The 21,488-nt window shown below is 51.1% G+C and overlaps 1 protein-coding gene across 1 annotated transcript; it reads right to left on the bottom strand.

Moving 5' to 3' along the window:
* Positions 1-8,561: 8,561 nt before the first annotated feature.
* Positions 8,562-17,602, bottom strand: AP2S1 (adaptor related protein complex 2 subunit sigma 1; the record flags this gene model as incomplete). The annotated part of the gene is made up of 5 exons (XM_002923044.4): positions 17,445-17,602; positions 13,657-13,806; positions 9,298-9,411; positions 8,865-8,924; positions 8,562-8,651 (listed from the first exon to the last, which is right to left on the bottom strand). Coding segments are annotated over exons 1-5 (417 nt in total), but the record flags the coding sequence as incomplete, so codon positions are not given.
* Positions 17,603-21,488: the final 3,886 nt, after the last annotated feature.

The following is a 21,488-nucleotide window of genomic DNA, read 5'->3' as shown; positions in this document are numbered from 1 at the left end:
GGGACATGCAGCTGCACGGTGTGACACCTGGGATTTGCTTCAAAATAAATGCAGGTGTGTGCATGGGGTGGGGCACGAGGGCATAGGGTGAGCCAACAAGCTGATAAGGAAAAACAAGCAAGAACACCTGGAATGAGGATGTTCAGTCTTTTGGCTCAGCCTCTGACACCCGCTTGCCTCGCCTCACCGGCAGCTAAACGTAAAAGGATGGTCCTGACCCCAGGCCGGCTCTGATCCCCGATCTGCCACTTTATGGCAGTGTACCCCGCCTAAGTGACTTCACCTTTGCGAGTCTCATGGCCCTCACCTGCCCCAAGGGGGAGACAATCTGGACTCTGCCAGAGAACCTGCACGGCCAGGGCTGAGTACAGAGCCTGCCCGGCAGCGAGAACTCAACAGACGGGAGCTGGATGGCTTTCGGAGGTGACGGTCTCCCTCTGCGCCTCAGTCTTCTCATCTGTAAAATGGGAGAGAAAGAGTCCCTACCTTTTAGAGCTGTGGAGAGGATTCATTTGTGCATTTGTGGAATATTTCTTGAGCAACAACTCTGTAGACATGGGAATACAGCAATGACCAAGGCAGCTGTCCTTGCCCTGTGGAGCTGACACTCTAGTCTCAAGGGACACACACACATATATACACACACACACACAATGTGTCAACGGGTGTTAAATAAATGCACTGGAAGGAAATCAAGAAATAAAACAGGTTATGAGACAGGTGGTGATATGGTATAGAAGAGAAGGATAACTATCTTTTTTTTTTTTTTAAGGTAGGCTTCATGCCCAATGCGTGGCTTGAACTCACAACCCCCAGATCAAGAGCCGAGTGCTCTACTGACTGAGCCAGCCAGGCGACCCAAGGACAACTATTTTCTATGGTGAGGTCAAGAAGGCCCTGACTGAGAACGTGACATCTGAGCAGAGATTTGAAAGAGGTAAGAGAATAAGGCACGCAAATATCTGGGAAGAGTGTCCCAGGCAGGCAGGACAAGTGCAAAGGCCCTGAGGCAGGACGGTGCCTCATCGGGTCAAGGAACAGCAAAGAGGCCGGTGTGCACGGAACAGAGTGAGCAGGGGAGAGAGGGTGGGGGGGAAGAAAGAGGGAGGACAGGGGTGTCGTGAGTCCACAGGAGGGATCCAAAGAGGGAAAAGACATTGCGCACTTACTGTGAATGGATTCTGCTACCACGTGAGGAACTTTCTGTTGGGGACTAGGGCAGGGCGGCAGCAGCAAGAAAGTACTCGCAATGACTAAGGGTGGGAGATGATGGTGCTGGAACCAGGGTGGTAGCTGTGGGGGTCAGACTTTGGATACATTCTGAAGGTCAAGCCAATAGGATTTCCTGCTGCCTGGGATGTGGGATGCGAGAAGCCGAGATGAGTCATGAATCCCTTCGAAGTTTCCAGCTTGCATGCCTGGAAGGATGGTGGTTTCTATGCTGCTCAAGGAAACAGGCTACTGGAAGCACTTAGTATCTAGCTGGATGCCAGAAATGGCTGGCCTGTGCTCTGTCAGTTACAGAGACATTGTCGGCCAAGTGCAGGCATCACAGGGAAGGAAAGGCAAGGCTGACCCACTCTGGCTAACCTTGACAAGACTCAGGCAGGTGTTGGGCACGGAGTCAGCTTTGCTTCCACCCCATGTTTTCCCTCTGGGCTGGGCCAGCCTCTCCCTTCCTCAGGTCAGAAAGAATTTCTCCCATCTTTACCTTGAACTCATTCTCAACCAGGTTAATGAAGCTCCCACACCCTTCTGCTGGGCCTGTCTTCGCTCACATGGCTAATAACTACAGACAGGCCACCTCTCAGATATTCCCTGTATGGTGTGAGGCAGAGATGTCCCACCCCATGTGCACAACCTGCCTCCTTTCCCCATCTTCGGGACTTCTGGAGCCATTTTCCCGTCCCTCTTCTGCCCACTGTTTTCATTCAGTTGTCTCATTCTTATTGATTGGTAAGAGTTCTTTACATATTGTGGACATGAATCCCTCTGTCAGTTACCTGTGTTGCAAATACCTTCTCACAGCTTGTGGCTCCTCTTTTCATTCTGTTTATAGTGTCTTCTGATGTCCAGAGGTTTTACTTTCAATGCAGTCTTTTCTAGATAGCCCCATGTGGATAACCCACATCCTTCCCCCTTGATCTGAAAGGCAGCTACTTCTCTGTCTCCTATGAAATCTCCATGAATGTATGGGTCTCTTCTGGGCTGTCTGTTCTTTTCTGCTCATCTGCTTGTCTCATCTTACACAGATACCATGGTCTCTTAGTGGGCTGAGGCTGAATAATGACGAACTTGATTTCTGGTTCGGCAAGCCCTTCCGTACTCCTCCTCAAAATGATCTTGCCTTTTCTTGTAGCTTTGTTTTCCCACATGTTTGAGTTTCCTGGGCCTGTTTTAAGAAAGGCCCACAGAGGGGCGCCTGGGTGGCTCAGTTGGTTAAGCAGCTGACTTTGGTTTTGGTTTCTGTCATGGTCTCAGGGTCATGAGATTGAGCCCCACTTCGGGCTCCTCTGCTTGGAACTCTCTCTCCCTCTACCCCTCCCCTCCGCTCTCTCTCAAATAAATAAATAAATATAAATAAATAAATAAATAAAATCTTGAAGAAGGAGAAGGGGAAGAAGGTGATGATCTAGGGGCGTCTGGCCGACTCAATCAGTAGAGCATGGGACTTCTGATCTCAGGGTTGTGAGTTCAAGCCCCACATTGGAAGCAGAGCCTACTTAAAAATAAAGAAATGAATACGGTTTAAAACAAAGAGAAAAATCAGAAGATCTAGCCCTACTGGGCCCATGTGTCCACGTGGCAGCAACCAGCCGAAGTGTAGAAATGGCAGGTGGCTACCCTGGCTTCCCAGCTGTTCCCAGGAATGGGCCACTGCCTCCTGGTGGCCCGGATTTCCCCCGACACACACCCACTCTCCTGTGCCTTCAGCTGTCTCCTTGTCTATTGCGTCATCCCATCTGCATCAAGCACACTGTGACGCTGTCCCTTTTCTTTCTTTCTTTCTTTCTTTTTTTTAAAGCAGGCTCCATACCCAGCCAACTCGGGGCTCAAACTCATGACCCTGAGGTCAAGACCTGAGCTGAGATCAAGAGTCGGACGCTTCACCGACTGGGCCACCCAGGCGCCTGTCCATTTTAAAAACAATCCCCATCTGCTGATCTCACAACCCCCTCCAGCCCCTGCACTGTTCTCTTTCATAGCAACACTTCCTCCAAGGAGTTTCTAGGAGCTCGTGCCCTCATCCTCTTTCACAGGCTCTCCAGAAACCATTTCTGATGGGTCTGTGGAACAGACTTCACCCTCACCCCTCCACCGGCCCTGCTCTGTTCGCTACTGACCCCACTTTACCAAATCCAGTGGCCAATTCTCTGCTCTTCTCTGATGTGACCCCTTGGAAGCCTTTTCTTTTCCTTCCTTTTTTCTTTTTCTTCCTTTTTTCTTTTCTTTTCTTCTTTTTTTTCCTTTTCTTTTTTCCTCTACCCTCCTCTTCTCTTCCCTCTTCTCTTCCCTCTCTTTTTAAAGATTTTATTTTCAGTAATCTCTACACCCAACATAGGGCTCTAACTCACAACCTCAAGAGCAAGAATCGCGTGCTGTCCCTATTGAGCCAGCTGCTCACCCCTCTTTTTTTTCTTTTAAAAATAGGGGTATATTCCCATACCCTAAAAGTCACCTTTTTAAAGTGCGCAATTCAGTTATTTTTCATATATGCACGAGACTGTATGACCACCATCACCACCTAGCTCCAGAACATTTCCATCACCCCCCAAAAAGGAAACCCCCTATGTGCTGAGCAGTGACTCCCGTTCCCCCCCCAGCCCCTGGCACCACTAGTCTGCTTTCCATCTCTGTGCACCTGCCTATCCTGGACATATCATAGGCATGGGATCCTACGCTATGGGGTCTTCTGTGTCTGGCTTCCCTCGCTCAGCGTGTTTTCGGGGTTCACCCACGTAGTAGCATGTGTCCAGATTTCTTTCTTCTCTAGGGCTGAATAACGTTGCATTGTATGGATACGTGTTTGGTTGTCTGTTCATCAGCTGGCCAACATTTGAGCTTCAAGAGTACCTTTTTTTTTTTTTCAGGAGCATTTTTGAAAGTCAGATTATTGAGCTAGAATTTGCATACGCTAAAGTTCATCCTTTTGGGGGTGCCTGGGTGGCTCAGTCGGTTGGGTGTCTGCCTTCAGCTCAGGTCATGATCCCAGAGCCCTGGGTCGGGCTCCCGGCTCAGCGGGAAGTCTGCTTCTCCCTGCCCCCCCCCCCACTCGTGCTCTCTCTCTCTCAGATAAATAAATAAAATCTTAAACAAACAAACAAACCAAACACCACTACAAATAGCCATGTGAGGGCTTTTTTCCCCCATTTGCAACTGCGAGGTAAATTTCATTCATTTATTTATTTTATAACCGCTTTATTGAGATAGAATTCACGTCCTAATTCCATTCACCTATTTACAGCGTACAATTCGATGATTTTTAGTATCTTCATAGAGATGTGCGACTACACCACCACTGATTTTAGAACACTTTCCTCACCCCAGAAAGATGCCCTGTACCCTTTAGCGATCAACCCCCAACTTCTGCTCCCCTGATCCCTAGTCAAGTGCTTATCTACTTTCTGTCCATATGGTCTATTTGGAAATCTCCTATAAATGGAATCCTACAATACATGGTCTAGGACAATACATGGACTAGGTTTTTTTCCCTTGGCATAGTGTTTTCCAGGTTCAGCCATATGATAGCATGGTTCAGTGCTCCATTCCTTTTCCATGGATGAAGAATATTCCCTTGTGTGGCTAGACCATACCTTATTTTACCTTATGTATCCATTCCTCAGTGGGTGGGTGCCTGAGTGGTCTCTGCCTTTTGGCTATTATGAATAAGGCTGCCATGAACGTTCACATCCAAGGTTTGGTGCGAACATAGATTTTCACATCTCTTGAGCTCCCGTAGAGATCTGGTCCATAAATGTTCTTTCTCTTGGGCAAACAAGTAGGCGTGGGATTGCTGAGTCATAAGGTCAGTATAATGTTTAACTTTGAAGAACCTGGCCGCCTGTTTTCCAGAAAAGCTACACCATTTCGCGTTCCCGCCAGCAAAGCACGGAGTTGCCAGTGCTCTGAGGGCTCGCGGGCATTAGGTGTTTCTCAATGAGCCATCCCAGGGCTCGCTTGGGCAGCACACATACTGCAAGTGGAAGGATCCAGAGGTTGGCATGGCCCCCTGCACAAGGATGACACATCAAGGAGCCATTCTGATCAGGGTGTAGTGATCTGAGTGGCACCCTCCTCTTGAGCCCCCTTTTCCCCTTGATTGAATCAGGCTGTGCTGAATGGCTTTCCTTCTTTCTTGCTGGCCGTTCCTTCTCTGTTAAGCTTTGATTTCTCCTTTCCTCCTCCCCTCCCCCCCAGTCTGGAAATCGCTTCTCTCTCTTCACGCCTACCCCCTTGGTGACCTCAGAGACCTACTGGCAGTAAATACCGTCAGTGGTCCAGCGATTTTCAAACGTCCATCTCCAGCCCGGACCTCTCTCCTGAGCTCCAGACCCGCGTAACCACGGCCACCTCAGTGGAGACCCAAGAGCGCAGACTTGACATATTCTTTCCACTGCCTCTGCGCTCCTGGAAAAGGAGATTCCGGTGGTCGCAGGTGCTTAGGCTGTAATATACGGAGCGTTCCTTGATTTCTCTCTCAGCCTGCATCAGATTGTCAGCAAATCCTGATTCCACTTTCAAAACGTGCCCAGAAGCCTGGCTTCTCGGCTCCCACCCTTAACTTCTTTTTTTTTTTTTAAAGATTTTATTTATTTATTCGACAGAGATAGAGACAGCCAGTGAGAGAGGGAACACAAAGCAGGGGGAGTGGGAGAGGAAGAAACAGGCTCATATCAGAGGAGCCTGACGTGGGGCTCGATCCCATAACGCCGGGATTACGCCCTGAGCCGAAGGCAGACGCTTAACCGCTGTGCCACCCAGGCGCCCCCCACCCTTAACTTCTTGAAATAAGATTTAGCAGCTTACCGTCTCTCCTTGGCTCAGGACATTCTCGTGCCAGGCGTATGGTATGATTCTATTTCTGTGGAATGTCCAGAACAGGCAAATTCACAGAGACAGAAAGAGGCTGGGTGGGTTGGTCGATTTCCTAGAGCTGGAGAAAGGTGACGGGGGGTTGAGGGGTGATAGCTAAGTGTACTGGTTTCTTTTTGGGGTGATGAAAATATTCTAAAATTGATAGTGGTGACAGTAACACAAGCCCGTGAATATACTGAGAACTGCTGAATTGTACATTATAAGAGGGTGAATAGTATGGTATGTGAGTTATATCTCAGTAAAGATGTTACCACCCTCCCCCCCAAACCCCCCATCAAAAACTCCCTCCTGTGGCTCTCATCTCACCCAGAATAAACCCAGTGTCCCCACCACAGCGGGTCTGGCTCGCTGCCATCTGCCTCCCCTCTCCCCCACCGCCCACAATCCCTTTATTTTCTGAACACATCACCTCCACTCTCCCTTTCGCCCACTCTGTTCCTGCCATGCTGGGCTCCTTGCATGTTCTGCCTCAGGGCCTTTGCACCTGCTATTCCCTCTGCTTGGAAGAGTCTTCCCCTCAAATCTCCCATGGTTCATTCCTTCGCCCCTTTCACCCTCAGCTCGGGGTCACCTTCCCCAGAGAGGCTTCCCTGACCATCATCAAGAACAGCAGAGCCATCTGCCAGCCTTCTCTGCCTCCTCACTATTTCACTTGCCTCCACAGCACGTCTGACTTTGTGACACACCAGCTATTGACTTGCTTAATTTCGCATTGCCCCATCACCCTCGGGAGACCTGTCCTGCTCACTGTGGTACCCCCGCCCAGGGCTAACAGTGACTGGCACACAGCAGGTGCCCAAGAAACATTTATTGGATACACAGAACGCTCCCCGCACCCTCCCCTCTCTGAGCCTTGGGCCTGCGTGTTCAAAGGCTTCCTGACCGCCTTTCCTAGATGACCCGAGGTATCTCAGACTCACTCTAGTGACTGAGGGTGGTGCCCTCCCAAAACATGTCCACGTCCTGGAGCTGGTGAATGTGACCCTATTTGGAAAAAGGCTCTTTGAGGATGTAATTGTGTTAAAGGACCTGGAGATGAAATCACGTAGGTCATACTGGTGGACCCTATGTCCAATGACAAGTGCGCCTATAAGAGAAAGGAAAGGAGGAGGTACAGACCCAGAGCAAAGAGCCTGGGAAGATGTAGGCAGAGACTGGGGGGGGGGGTTTCTCAGCCAGGGGATGTCAGGAGGGAAGAGGCAAGGAAGGATCCTCCCTTAGAGCACTGGGGGGGAGCTCGGCCCTGCTGACACCTTGATTTCAGGCTTCCAGGCCTCAGGACAGTGAGGGGATCGAGTTCTCGTTTCATGCCACCCACTTTGTGTCCACGTGTCACAGCAGCTGCAGGAAACTCACACTCGCCACGTCCTGATAACCTCAGCACATTCCCATGACCAGCTCCCACCCCCTCACCCAGCTGCGGATCCGGCCTCTCCCTGGCCCGCCTCCACCCCCCTCACCCCTCCACTGGTGGTCAGTGGCCAATCCCTGTCGGTTCAAGCTATAACCCGTTGCAGCAGCAGTGAGGATCGCATACAGTGCTGTAATGGTTGTGCCCATAAAGCCATTCACCTCTGCAAGCCTGATTCCCACGTCTAAAATAATCATCAGCAAAGCGAGTGCTTGCTGGCCACTGCTGTAGGCGCGCCCCGTGTCTCTGACGGGCCCTGCACGCAGCAGGCCTACTTAATCTCTGCAGAGCGAACGTGTGCTAATGCCAGGCACGTCCTAAACCTTCCCAGCATTAACTTCACCCTCAAGCACCGTCTGTGAGATCAAAACTATTATCAACCCATTTCCAAGATGAGGAACGGAGGCAAAAGGACAGCCGTCCAGCCTGGGGGTTAATAACGAGGATTCCCGAGCCACCCGCCTGGGCTGAGAACAAACCTGGCTTCGCCACTATAGCTACGTGACCTTGGGCAGGTCTTTTCATCTTCCCAAGGCTCAGTGAACTCACCCGGAAAGTGGGGATACTGACAGTCCTTTCCTCGGGATCTTGTGAGGATTAGGGGAGCTAATACTTGGGAACGCTCAGCGCTGTTAGGTGTTGGCCGGGAGTGTTATTATTTCGGGAGCAAGGGCTCGGGGTCTAAATCTGTCGCCCCTTCCAGGCTCGGGGCCCCTCTGTGGGCAGTCGCAGGTGCGAACGTTTGTTGACCGGCTCACTGACACACCGATGGCAGGGAGTCCCAGGGCAGCTCCTAGGGCAGATGGGCAAGGGCTCAAAGACACAGGCCGGGCGGGACCACGGTTTTATTGGGGGCTCCACACACGCACTCACAGCGTCACACGACAACGGCATGGTTACTCGGTACACACGAGGTGGCCTCTGCCGTAGCTAGGCCAGGAGGCAGTGGGGTGCAGTCTCCTCCCCGGAGGCCCCGGCCCAGCTGGGGCCTTCCTCCTGGACCGAGAAGGGAGGGCGCCGGGCGGCCCCGGCCTGGACGCGGGGGGGGGNGGGACTGCAGCATCAGCAACTGTTTCAGCACCTTCGTTTGGCTGGTCTCTCGGATCTCACCGGCCAGGAACATCTCGTCCACCACCGTGTAAACCTGAGCGAAGGGACGGCAGGGGGCGACCCCAGCGTGAGGGAAGGGCACCCCCCTCCTCACCATCCCCACTGCAACGGTGGTGCGGATCTGAAGCTGGGAAGCCGGGGACTCTGACGCCTGAGAGTCAGGCACCAGCCATCAGCAGAGATGCTGGGCGGCCCCCTCCCCTCCCCGCTCCTGCCCTCTCCCCCATCCTTTTCACCAGGAGCCCACCTTGTAGAAATTGAACACCAGGTCCAGTTCACAGACGTTGTGGAAATACTCGTTTAAGACCTGGGGGAGAAGGCAGAGATGGTGAGAGCCAGGCAGAGGGAGACATTCGGGAAGGGAGCCAAGGTCACCATCGGAAAGAGACGGCGGAAGACGGACCGAGAGGAAGGGGGGGGGGGGGGGGGGAAGGAAGGGNCGACGAAGACAGAGGCAGAAACAAGAACAAGGACGATCAGATAGCGACAGAAAAGGATGGCAGAAAAGACAGACCCGACAGAGGCGGAGGGAGAAGGAGGAACCCGCGGGCAGAGGGTCCTCGGCGGATGGGCGGAGGGGCGGAGGGAGACCGCCCGGCCGCGGGGAGACGGGGAGAGGAGGCGTGGTTCCGGGGACTCCAGGCCCCGCCCCCGGGGCCGCAGGCCCCAAGCGTACACACCTCCACGAAGTTGTGGATGGCCTCCAGGTAGGCCAGGTTGTTGTCGTTCACGTCCACGCAGATGCAGAAGTAGAGGCCGGCGTAGCGTCGGTAAATGATCTTGAAGTTCCGGAACTGCGGGGCAGAGAGGCCGTCAGCTACGCGGCATGCCCAGGACCCAGCGGGCTGGGCAATGCAGAGCCAAAAGAGTCAGTCCTTCACCCCACGCGTGGTCCCTGAGGCCCTGCTCTGTCTGGCCCTGTGCTGGGGACACAGAGGTGCCTGACACACCCCTGGCCCTCCCCTGCCAGGGCTCCCGGTCCAGTGGAGAGTCATCCTCAGTCATCTCCCAGGGCAACTGATTCAGGAGGGCTTCCTGGAGGAGGGGGCATCTGGACTGAGACCTGGAGGAGGAGCAGGAGTGCTCCAGGCAGAGCGAACAGCTTGTGAGAAAAATCCGAGAGCGAGGGGGAGGCTGGGGTGTTCCATGATATCCACACTCCCCTTTCTGTGGCTCCCTGCTTGTGCTCTGGAGAAAGCTGCACTCCTTAGCCTGGAACTAACTCATGCAATCATTCCACAAACGCCACCTGTAAGGCAGGCTCTGTGCTGGGCAGTGCAGTCACTGCCTGTAACCAGGACAATCCCAGCCTGACTTTGAACCGTAATATAAAATAGAAATATTTCTACGCTAATGCACATAAACAACCCAGGAATAAATACGTATGGGCCAAGGACGCAGACTCTAATCTTTTTTTTTTTTTTTTAAGATTTTATTTATTTATTCGACAGAGATAGAGACAGCCAGCGAGAGAGGGAACACAAGCAGGGGGAGTGGGAGAGGAAGAAGCAGGCTCATAGCTGAAGAGCCTGATGTGGGGCTCGATCCCATAACGTCGGGATCACGCCCTGAGCTGAAGGCAGACGCTTAACCGCTGTGCCACCCAGGCGCCCCCAGACTCTAATCTTATACGCATGGGGAAGAAGATAAAGAGACAGACACAGGGGCACCTGGGTGGCTCAGTTGGTTGGGCATCTGCCTTCAGCTTGGGTCACGATCTCAGGGTCCTGGGATGGAGCCCCACATCGGGCTCCTTGCTTAGCGGGGAGCCTGATTCTCCCTCTGCCTGCTGCTCTCCCTGCTTGTGCACGCTCTCTTTCTCTCTGACAAATAAATAAATAAAATCTTAAAAAAAGAGAGAGAGAGAGAGATACAAACATGCACACGGGTTTGCTAAGCGCAGTGTCTTTGTCCCAAATCTGCAAGTCCCAGCGCTGGGTCTGGCCCGTGTGTGTTTTGTCGCCACCTGGTGGCAACTGCAAAAGCCAACATTAGTCCCTGATTTTTATGCCTTTTTTTTCCCCAGCTCATTCTTCCGTTAATTTCTATACTTCGAGTACGTTTTCTAACATTACTGTAGTACTTCCTGCACATAATACACGGTTTAATAACCACGTATCAGGGTACAAATGCTACCTTTTTTTTTTTTTTTGGTAGGCTCCACACCCAACACGGGGCTTGAACTCATGACCCCGAGATCAAGAGTTGCACGCTCCACTGATAGAGGCAACCAGGAGCCCCTACTTTTTTTTTTTTTTTTTAACTGATACAGACACACGATCAAATGTTGGAAGGCCCGTGCTCTGGAGGAGAGCGTTTAAGACAGGCCGAGTGAACAGGAAAACCATCCGGATATGCCACCACCGACTCACAGCTGGTGTGACCCTGGAAGGATCTGACACTGAGCGCCACTCTTCTTTACTTGAAATTCTCTCTCCTGCTCTCACCCTCCCCACTCACTCCAACGCCTTGGTTGTAAACTTGCAGGCTTCTCAGGGACACACCCCCCACCTTCATGGCTTCTCCGGCCACATACTCCCAGATAAGTCTCTTCCTGCAGGCTACGGCTGGTCACCCGTCTGTACTCCCCCTGCCAGTGGGCTTGCGTCCCCAGCCATCACCACTGTGTCCCCAGCAGGGCCCTGCACAGGAAGGGGTCCACACCCTAATCCCTGGAATCTGAGAACAGGTGACCTCACATGGCAAAGGGGACTGTGCAGGTGTGATTTAAGCTAAGGATCTTGAGATGGGGGGATGCTGGGTTATCCAGATGGGCCCAGAGTAATCACAAGGGTCCCCGAAGGGGAAAGAGGAAGGAAGACAAGAGAGTGTGGGTCGGGGAGAGAGATTTCAAGAAGCAGGTTTAGACAAGGAAACCCACTCTCCCGAGAGCCTGCAGAGGGAACCCAGCCCTGCTGACCCGTTCTGGACACCCGACCTCAAGAACTGTTTAAGACAACAAACTGGGTGGTTTTGAGCCACTACGTTCGTAGTAATTTGTCAGCACAGCAATAGGAGAGTAATGCAGGCAGAACAGAATGCGTAGTCATGAACAAACGAGAGGGAAGAAGGTTTGGGTGGCCTGGGCCTTTCTCACTGGCTACTCAGCCTTTGGTTTTGCTCTCACAAGTCCTCCTCCAGGAAGCCCTCCCTGACCCTCAGGCTGAGTCAGGGGCCTTCCTCCCAGCCAGCTGCTCCATCCCAGCCCTACCCTCTCAGGGTTGTCGTGATCTGGGGACAGGTCTGTGTTGCTCAAGGGGCCATCTCTGTTCCCACTGTGAATGGAGGTGCACTGAGAGTGGGTGGCAGATAAATGCACGGATGAACAAATGAATGAGTGAATGGCCCGGGATCAGGAGGAACCTAAGATCTGGGTGTCAGGCCCCCATGTGACATTCTCACCTGACCAGCCTGCCTCATTGACCCGCTCCCGGTCCCTCAGCACTGGTGCAGGAGGCCACATGGCACTGGCAGCAGGACACCCCAGGGGAGCGGGCATCCACCCCCTCATTCTGTCCTGCACCTGTTCTGCCTGCTCTCACCCCCCATCCCACTCCCTGCAAGGCCCCCCATCCCATCCTCCTCCTGGAAAACCTTTTCTCTAGGCTGCCGGGACCCCCCGATCTCCTGGTTTTCCTCTGCCTCCTCATCTCCCACCCCTAGATACGGCTTCTCTTCTCTCCTTTGTTCCTCTCTGTCGATTGTCCCTCCCCTGGTAAGTCCCGCAGTTTTCTTGCCCTCTGTGTGCAGAACCTTTCACATCACGGCCTCCTGCCCTCTCTCTGCACTCTGACTCATCACTCCCTCCCAGATTCTCCGCTGGGGTGGGAACAGATACCTCAACCTGCTCTTTCCGAAGCCGGCCCACACCCCCCGCTCTGCTCAAAACCCTCCCGAGGCTGCCACCTCACTCATAAGAGCTCAGGTCCGCCCCAAGGCCCAGGAGGCCCTGCGCCATCTGCCCTGTTATCTCTTTGAGCGCATCGGCCCCCCTCCCCCTCCCTGGCTTACAGCACTTCAGCCATGCAGGCCTTCTTGCTATTCCAGGAACTCCCCAGTATGTTCTTACCTCAGGGCCTTTGCACTTGCTGTTCCCTGGGTCTGGGGTGCTCCCTCTCAGATATCCTCTCCTTCCACTCTTTCAACTCCTTCAGGCCTTGGCTCCAATGTTACCTTTTCCAGACTTCCTACAGAAGTCACTCACACCTGCATCCCAACCCCCCATGTACGCACCTCAGCACCTCCATCTCCCATGGCAGCTGCTTTTTCTCCCTGGCACCTCTCACCACCCGCCAGACGCTGTCTTTACTCTCAGTCTCCCTCCAACCAGAACATCAGCTCTCCCCGGCCAGGGACTCAGGTCTGTTCTGTTCCTGCATCTAGAACAGTGCCTGCCATACAGCAGACCCTCTGAGAAATATGTGTTGAATTTACAGGACAACCAGCCCGGCAGATGCCACGGGAATTAAAGACAGGGCCTTCTTGATTTAAGGAGACCAAAGAGGGCCACCTGGCTGGCTAAGGCAGTACAGCATGCGACTCTTGATCTCAGGGTTGTGGGTTTGAGCCCCACACTGGGAGTGGAGATTACTTAAAAAGAAAAGCTTAAAAAAAAAAAGAAAGAAAGAAAAAGAAAATTATCACAACGAGGGGCGCCTGGGTGGCCTCAGTGGGTTAAGCATCTGCATTCAGCTCAGGTCATGATCCCAGGGTCCTGGGATCGAGCCCGGCATGGGGCTCCCTGCTCAGTGGGGAGCCTGCTTCTCCCTCTCCCTCTGCTGCTCCCCCGGCTTGCTTGCACTCTCTTGCTCACACTCTCTATCTCTAATGAATAAATAAAATCTTAAAAAAAAGAAAAAAAAATTACCACAACGAAAAGTTCCCCAAAAAGGAAGGAAGACAGCAAAAGCCTGTTGAGGGAATGAACGTAGGAAGGAAAGCGGATCTGAGGGGTCCCTGCAGTTACAGCCTGGGCAGGAGGCTGGCAAGGCCGGTCAAAGGAAAAAGGCGAGAGCGGGAGGCATGGGGGGGAGCATCACCTCCACGAAGTTGGTGTGTTTGGCATCTCGGACAGTGACCACGGCATGCACCTCCTCGATCAACTTCTGCTTCTCATCGTCATCGAACTGCATGTACCACTTGGCCAGGCGCGTCTTGCCCGCCCGGTTCTGGATGAGGATGAAGCGGATCTGGGGGCAGGAGGAGGAAGAGGAAGTGAGAGCAGCAGGGAGAGCTGGCCAGTGCTGAGTGTCCCACCCCACGGCCCCCCCCCATCCCCGCTGGGGGATGGTCAGGCCAGCCAGGCCCCGCATTCCTGCCCCAGGTCCCAACACCCCAGGGGAAAGACAGCTTCCACAGGTCAACTCCCCCGTCAGCTCCAGGGCCCTGAGGCCCAGGCTCCACGACCTCTTGTCTGCTTGACCTTGGGACAAAGGATCTGCCCCCTCAGCCTCAGTTTCCCCACCGGCAAAATAAGTTTCCTTAGAAGATCCATTGGCAGGGTATCTCGCGGGTTAAATGTTTATAAATTTAATTTAGTAGCTGGCACACAGCAGGCACTCAAGAAATGTTTGAGTTTCAGGGGCACCTGGCTGGCTCAGTCAGAGCAGCGTGCGATTCTCGATCTTGGGGTCATGAGTTCGAGCCCCACACTGGGTGTAGAGATGACTTAAATAAATAAAAACTTAAAAAAAAACTGTTTGAGTTTAGACTTCTTTGGTCTGAATCCTGGAGATCCCCCTTTTCCTTCTTTTTACTTACAAATTCTTAAAAGTTCACCCGTTGAAGATGTGTGCAGTTCAATGGGTTTTTCGTATACTCATACAATTGTGCAAAAATCACTACTAATTCCAGAATATTTTCAGCACCCCAAAGAGAAATTCCCACCCGTTAGCAGCCACTCCCCCGCCCCCCACCCCAGCCCAATAATGTTTCTATGTCTACGGATATGCCTGTTCTGGACATTTCATATAAATAGAATCATATAATATGTGGCCTTTTTGTATTTGGCTTCTTTCATGCAGCAATGTTTTCAAAGTTCACCCACGTTGTAGCTTGTCTCTGTTTTCTTTCTTTTTATGGTGGAATTAATGTCCCTCTGGATGGATATACCTCGTTTTGTTTATCTAGGCATCAGTTGATGGACGTTTGGGTCATTTCCACTTTTTGGTGATTATAAATAAGGCTGCTATGAACATTAGCAGACAAGCTTTAACATGGCCATATGTTTCCATTTCTCCTGGCTATATACCTAGGAGGGGAATCGCTGGGTCACATGGTACTGCTACATCTAACTTTTTCAGCCACCGCTAAGTAGTTTCCCAAAGCATCTGCTACTTCTCAAGTGATGTAACTGCTTGGTGCCTCAGTTTACCCACCTGGAAAATAGGGCCTCTAAAAGTGTGATGAGATGAAAACAAGATATGAAAAGTACCTGGAACAGTGCCTGGCTCAGATCATGCGCTCTGTGTCACCTCTGATTATCAGCAGTGAGGGCTAGGAAATTTGTTTTTATGATTCTGAAAAGCCAGGTCAACCCTCCTAGGGTTACTATGAAAACGGAACGACTTAATGCCAGAAGAGCTTAGCACGGTGCCTAGTACATACTGAGCGCTCAATATAATGAGCTACGAAGACAGAGACGCATTTGTCCAAGTGGCTAAGCACACGGACTCTAGAGCCTGAGTGGATCCTGGCACTCCTGGCTGTATGCCCATGGGCAAGTCACTTAGCCTCTCTGGGCCTCAGTTTCTTCTTCTGTATAATGGACATAATGAGAACACCACCCTCATAAGACAGTTGCACAGGTTAATAAACATAAGGGGTATAGCACAGTGACCAGCAAGTGTTAGTTCTTAGTGGTATTAGAATTCACCATCATTTGACTTTAAGAAAACCAAGGCCCGGGGTGCGTGGGTGGCTCAGTTGGTTAATCGTCTGCCTTTGGCTCAAGTCATGATCCTGGTGGGGTCCTGGAATGGAGCCAGGCATGGGGCTCCCTGCTCAGCAAGGAGTCTGCTTCCCCCTCTCCCTCTGCTCCTCCCCCCAATCCTGTGCACACGTGCTCTCTCTCTCAAATTCTCAAATAAATAAATAAAACCTTTTAAAAAAATAAAAATAAATTGAAAAAAAAAAAAAGAAGAAAGAAAACCAAGGCCCAAGTTCACCCAGGTCTTCGGGCCCAGTTCTGTTTGAGACTGTGTATACCCATTTTATAGATGAAGAAAGCAAGGTTCAGAGAAAGGAAGTCTCAGAGCCACAAAGCACAGCTGGGAGCCCAAAGGCTTTGCTCTGGACCCTTTTACCCTCTGGGAGCCCCTACCCATTCCTGCGGGTCCACTCTCTTTCCTAAGCCTCATTCTCCTATATTCTATCCCCCCTCCCCCAAACAATCAAGCAGGACAGGAACAGGATATTACACTCTCCTTCCAAGAATTCCTTCTGCTGAGCCAGGGAAAACCACTTCCCAGCAGGCCAGGGGTCCCGGGAGGAAGGGAAAGAGCATGGGCCTGGCAGGAGCATGAGGGGGGGGAACCCCACCAGGCAGCCACAACCTGAGGGCAGAGCCAGAGATATATGGGGCATACAGGGAGGAGAGCCAAAAGGGTTGAGGTAGAGCCCTGCCTCTTACCCCCAAATTCCCTTATAACATCTCCTCCTATTTCTTCTCCCAATTAGAATCTCTCCACCTCTGGGAATCTACCCTGAGAGGTCTCTTCCCTCCCACATCCTCACCCCTCTGATGTCCCCTCTGGATGCCCCCAAACCTTCCCTGTCTCCAAGCCCCCTCCCCTCAAGTTGTTCCCTTTTGACTTCCAGTTTCTGGGTTTCAATCCTCTCTCTCAGGCCTCAGAAGGCTTTTTACTTGGGACATCACTCCTCTGATGCCAAGGCCTCCTCCCCTGTGCCAAAGGTCACACGTTGCCTCCCAGGACCCTGTTTGTGGGGGAGACTCCCTCCTTGTTCTGACACCCACCTCCATTCATCTCTTTTTCCAGCTCCCGAAAGAATCCTTCCTTATGGTCCAAAGACCCACCTGGGGGAGGGGAGCCAAATCCAAAGCCCAATCCTTGCTCCAAAAGGTCCAGCCCCATCTCTCAAGATTCCATGCCCCGCTCCCTACCCAAGACGCCTCTTCTTGGGAAGTCCTGTTCCACTGCTCCCCATCCGTTTCAAATATCCACTCCCTACCTCCAAGCCTTCTCCTGCTTTGCAGCATACCTCCCCTAACTCTAAAGCCCCACTCCCTACAGTAGCCTACTTCCCGTCTCCAGTGCCCAGTCTCCTCCCCCTGAGATTCTCTTTCTCATCAACGGTACCCCTCCCGTTTCAACACCCCCTCTCTGCCTTCAATGTCAGCTTCCGGCTTCTAAAGACCCCTTCTCTCCAATCCCAGTGTCTCCCATTCTCCAACAATCCTGCCACACTCCCCGAGATCCCTTGAGACGCGTCCTTCTCTTGGGACACCCCCGCCCCACCTGCAATCCCCCTCCCCCGCCTCTGAGATCCCGCTTCTCGAGTTGCCTCCCCGTTTCTACTCCCAACCCTCAGTCATCTCCAATGTCTCCCTCCCGCACAGCCCTCTCCCCTTGGCACCCGGTTTCTAATGTCCCCTGGCTTGCGAGACCCCTGCTGCACTCCCGCGCCTGGAATCACCGCCCAGCTTCCCCTTTCCCGGGCCTCCAGTCAGCCCCAATCCTGAGAGCCCGCGCCCGGCCCAAACCATCGCACCACGGCAGGGGAGGCTTGTCAGTACCCGAGCGAGCCTCGAGTACCTGCACGTGGACCCACCCTCCGCCCGGCCCCAACGTGGGCGCGCCCCCGTTACCATGGCGACCCCCGTCCGGACCCCAGCGGCCCCGGTCCCGCGGCTCCTGGGCAGCTCGGGCTCTCGCAGCAGTTAGGGGACCCAGGACTAGAGCGGACTTCCGGCAGAAGATATCTATAAAATGTATGCCCGCCCTCTGCGCACAGCCCACTGGGAACTGTAGTCTCAAGAATGCGTTCGCTCAGCCCGGCTGCAAGCCTGGGAAAAGGGCTGGTCCCGCTTCCCAACATGCCGCGCGACGGTCCTTTTCCCACCACAAGATACTGAGCCTGAATGCATGCCGGGAGTTGCGGTTGAATGTCTCTTCCGAGGACTACAGTTAAGACATGCGTGACAGCCAGCCACGGGGAATTGCGTTTTTGGGAAATGTAGTTCTGGTAGCCCTGCGTGTCCCGCCCCCGCCCCCCCATCCTCCCAAGGCGAGAAGGGCATGCTGGAAACAGTAGTTTTAAGTAAGAAACTGCGCTGCGGGAGCTCGAAATGTAACTCTTTCCGCGCTCACCTAGTGCTTTGTTGAAAATATGTGGAGTGTTTCCCTGTGGGAGATGGACAGTGGTTTAAGAGAACGATTTTGAGAGCCAGAACTGTGTACAAATCCTTCCTTGGCATTTCCTAGCTGGGGGACTTTGGGACAACTTCATCTCTTAATTCTATTCATCTGTAAACAGGAGTGATCAAGGGGTCATGTCGGCAGGGTTGTTTTAAAGCTTTGGTAAGTTTCCAAAGTACTTATCACTGTGTTTGACATATAGTAAGTGCCCAATAAATACAAGTTAATATCATGAATGCTCATTGTTATACATCAGGTAGTAGGGGTCTTCTTACTTCCTATCCAAAGGGTACAGTTGTCTCCTTTCAGTTACTCAAATAGTCCAAGTGCTTTTTCCTCGCTCAGCGACTTTCCTTTGCACTTGTGCTTTCCCTATAGAGCTTTCCCTCATTCATTTTGTGATTGGCGCCTTTTTTCCCTTTACCTTAAACAGCATTCCACAGATGTGGATAGAGGATCCTGCATGCAAAGGTCCCCTTCTCCCACCCCCAAAATTCTATAGGTTATTTTGATTTTTTATAGTGTCACTGGGGAGACCCCCTGAGCCCCTGAAGCTCAGGAAACTCCTAGAAGCTTCTGCTTAACTCTCCACTTCATCCTTTAGACACTAACTAGTGCATTGCTGGAACAGGAAAAGAAATATTTGAGGACCAAATGCTTATGCAGATGAATCAGAAGGTGCCCAGTAGTTACCTCAGCTTCCTTATCATGTTAAAATCACCTTCCAAATATTCGTCCCAAGCCCTCATAAAAGGACCCTGCTTACCCTTGTTCTGGGAGTCACTGCTTTGGAAATTATTCCCCATGACCTTATTTGTACAAATGCTGATGACTTTGGGAGGTAATTCTACCTGGTGTAGTCTCTGTCTATCACTTACCAAGGAGGGGACCCACTTTGATGTGGTAACAATAGCCTTTATTACAATTTTTACTGATTTTATTTGGGGTGTGTGTGTGTGTGTGTGTGTGTGTGTGTGTGTGTGTGTTGTCTACATCTCCCATTAGGTAGTTGAGAGCAAGGACCCTGTCTATTAACGTATCTACCTCACCTAGAACATGGTGACACTTGGTAAGCAATCAAAGTATTACTATTGATACTGAGGGAAGGCTTAACCCTAATAAAAACAAAATATATCATAGAAAAAATGTAAATTAAAAGTATAGTATTAACAGAAGAACCAACACATAGCCATGGAATTATTGCAAGGGGAAAAAAAGGGATTATTTCTGTTTTGTGCACTGCTCTATCTCTAATAGGGTTGGGACTGAGATAAGGTAAACAAGGTGCCCAAGGTGTAAAATTTTAAAAGGCACTCACTCTTAGGTGCTTACCCAGTTCTTGCACGAGTCTGAAAGTGAACATCTCCTTGAAATTTGTTTTCTGAACACCTTGCTTGCCTCACCTTAGTTCCAACCCTGATTTCCAGTGCTCAGCTTAGAGCCTGGCACAAGTCTGGTGTTCAGCAAATATTTACTGAATGAATGAATGAACAGGTATCAAAAAACAGACACTGTTCCCCACCCTGACAACATTCATGGTCTAGCAGGGGAAATAGACATAAAGGACATTATACAAATAGATTTAAAAATTACTTAGCAGGGGCTCCTGGGTGGCTCAGTCGTTAAGCGTCTGCCTTCGGCTCAGGGTGTGATCCCGGAGTCCTGGGATTGAGCCCTGCATCGGGCTCCCTGCTCTGCTGGGAGCCTGCTTCTTCCTCTCTCTCTCCCCCTTCTTGTGTTCCCTCTCTCGCTGGCTGTCTCTCTCTCTCTGTCAAATAGATAAATAAAATCTTTGAGAAAAATTACTTAGCAAACAATAAATATTTCTTATCTCACACAGTTTCTGCGGGTCAGGAATTTGGGAGCAGTTTAACTGGGTGGTTCTGTCTTGGAGTCTCTCAAGAGGTTACAGTCAAGGGATCAGCTGGGGAGGGGCGTAGGGGGCTCAGTCAGTTAAGTATCTGCTTCCGCTCAGGTCATGATCTCAGGGTCCTGGGATCCAACTCCATGCTGGGCTCCCTTCTCAGCAGGGAGTCTGCTTGTCCCTCCCCCTCTCCCCCTACTGCTCCCCCTGCTCATGCAGGCGTGCGCACGGGCTCTGTCTCTCAAATAAGTAAATAAAATCTTAAAAAAAAAAAAAAAGAAGAAGAAGAAGACATCAGCTGGGAATGCAGTCATTTGAAGGCTTGATTAAGGCTGAAGGATCTGCCTCCCAGATAACTCACTCCTAGGGCTGGCCGATTAATGCTGGCTCTTTTTTGGTTGTTGTTGTGTTGTTTTTTTTTTAAGATTTTATTTATTTATTTCACAGAGGGTGGGAGAGAGTGAGAGAGGAATATCACAGAAAGATCCTGTGTTTTTCTCAGAGTATATAATATAAGCATAGGAAAATATGCTCAACATCATTTGTCTTCAGGGAAATGCAAATGAGAGCCACCATGAGATACCACTTCACAACATTTAGGATGGCTATCATCAAAAACAAAAGAAAACAAGCACAAAAAAAGCAATAACAAGTGTTGGCAAGGATGTGGGAAAGCTGGAACCCTTGTACATTGCTGGTAGGAATGGAAAATGGTGCAGCCACCGTGGAAAACAGTTTGGTGGTTCCACAAAAAAGTTAAATGTAGAATTACCACATAACAGAGCAATTTTATGTCTAAGTCTATATTCCAAATAACTGAAAACAGGGATTCAAGTACTTGTACACCAGCGTTCCTAGCAGCATCATTCACAATAGCCAAAAAACCAAAATGTCCCTTGACAGATGAATGGATAAACAAGGTATATACAAGGGAACATTATTCAACCTTAAAACGGAATTAAATTCGGATCCATGCTAAAGATGAGTGAAACTTGAAAACATGATGCTAGGTGAAATAAATGAGACATGAAGGAACAAATGTATGATTTCACTTATTTTTTTAAAAGATTTTATTTATTTGTCAGAGAGAGAGAGAGACAGAGCACAGGCAGAGGGAGAAGCAGACTCCCCGCTGAGCAAGGAGCCTGATGTGGGGTTTGATCCTGGGACCCTGGGATCATGACCTAAGCTGAAGGCAGACGCTTCACCAACTGAGCCACCCAGGAATCCCAGCAATTTGCTTATTGAAACCTCAAAACAACCCTGTGAGTTAGATATTAATATTATCAACCCCATTATATTAATTATTATTTTTTAAGATTTAATTTATTTATTTGACAGAGAGACAGCCAGTGAGAAAGGGAACACAAGCAGGGGGAGAAGGAGAGGAAGAAGCAGGCTCCCAGTGGAGCAGGGAGCCCAATGTGGGGCTCAATCCCAGGACTCCGGGATCACGACTGAGCCACCCAGGTGCCCCACTGAGCCACCCACACTCCCCTCAACCCCATTTTAAAGATGAAGAAATTGAGGCACAGAGAAGTTGAGTAACTTGCCCAAGATGACACAGCTATTGTAAATGGTGGAGCTGATATTCTAGTCCAGGCATTCTGGCTCCAGTGTCAATGCTTCA

The sequence above is a fragment of the Ailuropoda melanoleuca genome, chromosome 12 (genome assembly GCF_002007445.2).
Source record: "Ailuropoda melanoleuca isolate Jingjing chromosome 12, ASM200744v2, whole genome shotgun sequence".
Lineage (NCBI taxonomy): Eukaryota > Metazoa > Chordata > Mammalia > Carnivora > Ursidae > Ailuropoda > Ailuropoda melanoleuca.
Note: the sequence above shows the minus strand (reverse complement) of the source record. Positions and strands in the feature narration are given on the sequence as shown.